This window comes from Morone saxatilis, unplaced genomic scaffold (genome assembly GCF_004916995.1).
Source record: "Morone saxatilis isolate NCDOM2014 unplaced genomic scaffold, NCSU_SB_2.0 Contig2, whole genome shotgun sequence".
NCBI classification, from domain to species: Eukaryota; Metazoa; Chordata; class Actinopteri; family Moronidae; genus Morone; species Morone saxatilis.
In genome coordinates, this window is record NW_023339762.1 from 1,433,986 (window position 1) to 1,440,410 (window position 6,425).

The 6,425-nt window shown below is 41.8% G+C and overlaps 1 protein-coding gene across 1 annotated transcript in view; it reads right to left on the minus strand.

Moving 5' to 3' along the window:
- Nucleotides 1-6,425, minus strand: part of zfpm1 (zinc finger protein, FOG family member 1) — a gene marked incomplete in the record, with an annotated part of 91,381 nt that overhangs the window by 22,409 nt on the left and 62,547 nt on the right. Inside the window, 1 exon segment of the mRNA XM_035664698.1 lies at nt 2,699-2,832. Coding sequence (XP_035520591.1) covers nt 2,699-2,832 — 134 coding nt within the window.

Sequence of the window (6,425 nt, forward strand, 5' to 3'; positions counted from 1 at the left end):
ATCGACTACAAAGTTGTTTATTAATTATTTTTAAGTAAGTATTTTTTGGGGCTCTTTATTGGTGGCTTTATGATTTAGCTGCAGCAGCTAACTAACTCAGAGCCCACAGACCACGAACAGGACGCAGCTCGCGCCATTCGAAACCCATGAGCCGGGCGCAGCTTCCAGGAACTTCAGCAATTTGGTACATGGGTCGCCAGCTCTACCGACTGAGCTAACCGGGCACCCACAAAGTGTTTATTTGATCTGATAATGATTGATTTAACGAGATCCATCTGATTGCTGGAACAAATTAACAATAAAATGTTCAAATCATATTTTAGTTTGCCTTTTTGTGAGATTGACATAAGTGTCAACATGATTGAGTTAATGATACCTAGGTTTCCGTGGAATTTAATCTCAAAATGGTATGGTGGCAGGAATTTAAATATCGGATCGAAATAATTGGTATTAGTAATTAAAATCGAATTTATAATAAAGTATGATTGTGATGAAAATTGTCGCCCCTGTTTCCCTAGTTTGTTGTAGCCCTATTTATTGACTGCTCTTATTATTAACAGGTTATTAGAAACTGAACTAAATAGCTTTTCTTGCTCCATTATTATAGTGTTAGAATTAGTAACATCAATCGTTATATAGAGGTGTAAATAAATCAGTTTATGGGTGTTCAAAAATCATTCTCTGGATATATTAATGATTATTTAAGGCTATTATAGATTGGAATAGGCAATTCAATTCAGTGTTTGGTTATTTGTATAAGGTTGCGCCAATACATTGACCTAACAGAAGTTATCTTTCAGGTACGACTTACTTATACCCATCCCCAAATATTTAGGGGTCTAGAAGGCCGCATTGAACTCCGTGTGAGCCTCTCTCCAGAGACCTTGACTTATACTGCCAAGACAGTACTCAGACCACCGAGAACCAACCCACTGTGGCGACACCGGCAAGAAAGGAGGAACGTGTGTGTGTAAGAGGAAGAAACAACAGAAATAGTAATAGTAATACAAATAGATAATAAACAATTAAGTATCATGTGATTTTTATGCAATGATAGTTCAAGCAGGTTACTATGGCAGGAGGCGGTGGCACCATTAGGATCCATTTGAGAACCTGCGAGCGAGAGAGACACGAAGAACTCCGGGGAAGTAAGTGAAGTTTACCGTAACAATGCTATGTAATCGAGGCGAGGGGAATTCGAGATGCCAGAAAGAGAGTTACTGAGGTTAGAGAGGAGGCTCAGTGAATCTTGGACTGTATTACGATGGGATATCGCTCCTACTATTTAGGAGCAATTTAATCAATAGAGGAATGTCTTTAAGCTACATGTTAGAATGTGGACAGGGTGCCTGCGATCCGAACCAATAACTGGTAAGATATATCTACTAAGCTCAGGCTGGAGAGAGAACTCGCACTAACTAAGGTGATTATTCATAATGGTATATAAGGGATAAAAAGTCATTGGGAGGGTTTGGTACTGTCTGTCTAAAAAAGAGAGACATGAATAAACACCCTATCACGTATATGTGTGACAGGGTGGGAAATTAAAACTAAACTGTGTGTATCTTTATTTGGCGTGTGTGTGTGTGTTGTGTTGGTGTTGTTATGTGTTTGTGTGTTCGTTGGGATCAGTGTGTGGGACCGTATGGTTGCGGGTACATATTAGCCTCTATCTTAGGTAGGCTGGGTGTTTGCAATCATGACTGGAAAGATCCATCTAATCAATAAATGATACTGATGTTGGGAGAGGCTTCCTGGCATGGACTCAGCTAGAATGCATGAAACACGCCACAACAGCGCGAGGCATCACTTAATCACTCAGATCCGGCCTTCAGGATTTATTTAATTGATCCTATACCTATTGCCTTCTAGAGAATAAACCTGGTTTTTGCCTTGTCTCTATTCTCTGGTGGTAATTAGGTATACAGGTTTGTTGACGCCAGGGTGCCACAGTGTGCTCAATAATTTTTGTTCCCTGTCCACATCTGGATTCAAACAGTTCATTAATTTAAATCTGATATCACAAAAGACGGATCTTAGCCAGGTATCGAATAAGACCAGATTGGACTACGTTATTAAGTAGGGACCACACGAGAATTCAGGTCCTTTCCCCATCAGTTTTCTCCTTCTCCTCTCACTCATCCCTCCCATATTGGATTGCTGAACATTGATATCTATATAGTGATCCAGATCGATGTATCGTTACACCGCTAAGAACAACTATTTTCATCATCAATAAATTTGCCTGCACTTATTTTTATCAATCCAATTTAGTTTAGTCTAAAAGCGGAAGAAAAGTGTGACATGTACAAGTCATATCCCTAGAGCCCATTTCTACTGCTATGGATACAATTCACAGACAAGGTAATGTGTTAATGTTGTAGTTACGGTCACCAACTTGCTTCCTCGTCCTCTGACGTATCGTACATTTACCCGAAAGTTATTACAACTATAGGGGGTAAGGGGGATGTGACGCCATTGACGGGTCCAAATGAAACACACCATTAACTGAATAAAATTACAGATTTCTCTGAGTTTGGGATAATGTAAGTACATAATATATAACATAAGTCTAGTTGTTTCTACAGTGGGTATTTTTATCATCAGTGTTGTTTCGATTGAATGTAATTACTTGTAATAAACAGCTACAAAAACTCTATCAGTGGTTACTGGACAGTGATTGCATTAGAGCTCCTACCTCTGTTTCCTGATCATCTGTGCTGCCCTCTGATTGAAGGATTCCTGGGTAGGGGCCCCATGATATGTCTGGATGGAGGTCCCTGGCAGCCACTACCCTGCTGTCACCGCCATCCTCACTTAACTCCAGGTCATCTGGAGGGAGGACAGAGAAGAGATTAATGTCAGTGGAGCTGAACAATTAGTCAATGAATTAATTAGTTCATTGAAAGAAAATGAGTTGCCATCCATTTTGACAATGGATTCATCGTTTCAGTAATTTTTCAAACCAAAATGTTTATTTATTTACATGGTTATATGTATGATGTATAGGTTGAAATGACCGAAATTGTTTATTTCCATATGTATCTGAGTTGTAGAAGTACAAATGACCAAAAAAACGAAACTAAAAATATCGGTTTCAGCCTTCAAAAGCCCTAATGGTTGAGACATGAGCTACAGCATTTAGCAGGGACCACATGACAGGCTCCAACGGCCAAAAAACAAAAAAGAGCAGCGTGTGGCTTGAACTTGACCTGAACCCTTGCTGCGTACAGCAAAAACTGTCAACAGCTCAACAGCAGGGGGAGTTTGATACAAGCTGAGCACTCTCTGTACTGGCCGGTTCAAACAGGGGGAAACTTATTGTGTACTTCCTCAAAGTGATAACTGTAGAAGGATGGCAGTGACGGCTGTGGTCTGAGCAAGCTGCAGCCCAGATAGAGCCAGTTAGCCTGGAGGCATGAGGGACTGATCCATCTATTTAAAAACCTAAGACAGCCCTGAGTGCAGGAGGTGCAGCAGTCTGTAGTTTAGAGAAGTCTCTGCACATCTGAGGATAAATGAACGAGTTTGAGCGCTGCAGTGGGAGCTCCAGTGACTGACTGGATGGGATTAATGCTTCAGTTACATGAGCAGCCTCAGGGTCTACTCCTGGAGAAGCTTTCTTGTTATGAACATCCACCTCTCTCCCTGATCAAAACACATATGAAATCAACAACAACCCCCCCCTCCCCATCCACGGTTCAGGCGACTGTTTCGGGGGTCGGTCTAAAGTGGCGGGTCTGATAAGAGTGTTTGTCTAACACTCTCCATGTCAAAACACTCATCTATCTTCTCTGTATCTATCCCCACCAGAGAACAACGGACAGACGCTGATAAAATGGCTTTCCCACAGTCGGTGGTGGTGGTGGTGGAGGGGGTATGGAGGGGGAGGAGGGAGCAGGAAGGAGTGTGGTTTGAGGGAAGAAAGTAGGAGGGATGCAAGGCGATGAGAAGTTGACATAAATGTAATAAAGCGAGTCCCAAATAGCAGTTGAAAATATTGTCTCACTTTCGGAAAGACTGTTGTGGCAAAGTTGCACAGGAAGTGGTATGTTTCTCTTAACTCACAGCCCAAAGTTGCAATAACGCTTAAAACAATATAATGAATAACACCCAGAGAACACAGGGATCAAAATATATAGAAATAATTGACCTGATAGTATCTGTTTTATTAGGATTAACACTGATCCAACCAAGTCTGAGCATTCCCAAAAATGGCTAACTGCATGCACTTATATCAGGTGCCACCACACCTTGTTTAGTAGTCATGGTATATGTCACACTGTAACCAGGCCTACTTTTTTATTCTCTTGCTCCAGTGCACATGAGAGAGTGACACTGATGCCAGACGCAACAAGAGCTGACCTGACCTGTTGTGCTTGGGTCAGGTTGGGCTGAATTTTTTATTGAATGACTCAGGTTTTAGTTGGAGCTCGATTTCACAAATATTTCTGAAGAAAACCTAGTCACCTTTCAGCGTTAAAATAAACCAAATTAAAAAGGCTACGTCTGAGTTGTTGAGGTCTGGTCTTCTGAAACATGAAAGTTGTCAAGATTCTGTTGGGGTTCAGACACAAGTGTTCCAGGTTTGAGTCGGTCAGCGTCACATTTCAGTCCCAGGTCAAGCTTCAACCCAAACATGACTCCTCAGACAGTCTAACCGGCTGGCTGCAGGGTCTGAAGTCCAGCGGATGTCCAGCCAGTATCCTATCTCCTATTAGCTTATGGGGCCTCAGTTTGGCCACTTTGACCCTGTTTATCTCAGCACTCCATCAATGTCCAGTCTGCCTATGTGCCATTGGCCAGTCCTCACCACATGGGACTCTTATCAGCCTGAACAGCTCAATTGACCCTCATTGTGAAACAGTACAAGGATTTAACCTCAGTGAGCCAAGACAGATATTAACTTATAAACAAGTCCGACCAAGCATTATTTTGTCAGGTATTAACGCCCAACAAGGGACTTGTTGTTGAGAGCCCTACTGGCTCCATTATCAAGCTTATTTACAATGCTTCTATTAACATATATTAACATCATTATTACTGATTTGCTGATTAACAAATGTTTATTTGTTAATTTAAATATATATAAATGAGTTTAACTGGTTGATTATAGGTAGCATTAATGAGCTGTGTCCAGCTGTGGCTCAGGAGGTAGAGAGGATGGTCCACTTGTTACAGGGTTGGCAGTTTATTCCAACTTCCTCCTGTCCACATGGCGAAGTGTCCTTGGGCAATAAACTGAACCCCAAATTGCTCCTGATTGTCAGGCTATCATCCAGTGTGGTAGCTCGCTGCTATCAGCTGCAGTGTGTGCATGAATAAATAAACAAAAATCTTGCTAAATCACTAGATTAAAGCGCTATATAAAGGTAGGTTTAGGTCCAGTGTGTAAGGACTGTACTTAGGAGGATCTATTAGCTTTCTTTCTAGAAGGAGTCAATCATTACTTTTTCACAATGAGTACTTCTCTGAAAACAAGCATATGTTACAGTATGTGGAGTCCCACAGGGGAGCAGCTTGGGTCCACTTTCATTTCCTGTTCATTATCTACTCACATTGTTACACTTATTGTATGCATTTAAATGACTAAACCTTGTTCTGTTTTGTACATTACAAAAGAGAGATAAAGTATAATCTACTGTAAGTGCTGTGAGGGAAATTAAAAGAAGATTGAGCACTTTGGTAGTAAGAAGAATGATCTCTCTGGAAAGCCTCTGAGTTTGCCACCTTTCTATAGTAGCCCAGTACAGACAAACCAGGACCTGGCTCTAGATAGGGCCATTTTGAGGCCACTGTAGTTTCTACTTCACGCTTAGAAAGTGAGGGTAAAGTGAGGGTGAAGTGAGTGAGTGACATACTGGTTCTTTAAGCAGTTGTCAGGGATTTGAGAAAGTGCTATCGGTGCACCTCCACTAATGAGTCCTGCTTGCTAATCCCAGCAGGTTAGCTGTGTTCATTGGGGTAACATGATGCCTCCAATAATACTAATCTCTGTTAATTACCCCTCCTGCCAACTACAGACCTGCATATTAACCCAGTGCCCCTTATCCATATGGCTGAACTGGCTGCTATTACCCTCACTGCTCTATATTATGCTACCCCCATCACTGTTGTGTACTGTACTGCAGGTGTAGTGTGCGCACACACACGCACACACACACATCATTCTTTCTGTCAGTGCTAGAGGACCCATTCCCAAAAACACAAGGCTGGATGGGCTTGTTATCAATGTCAACCAGCTTCACAGTATCCACACTGCCTCACTCATTTAGCTCCGACACACACACTGACTTACACACATACAAGATGACACATTGACACACGGCAGCAAAACACACACCGTGCCCATACACATCCAGCCTGTACACACCATCACATCAATATACACACCCTGTCACCAGCTACACACACATACACACAAA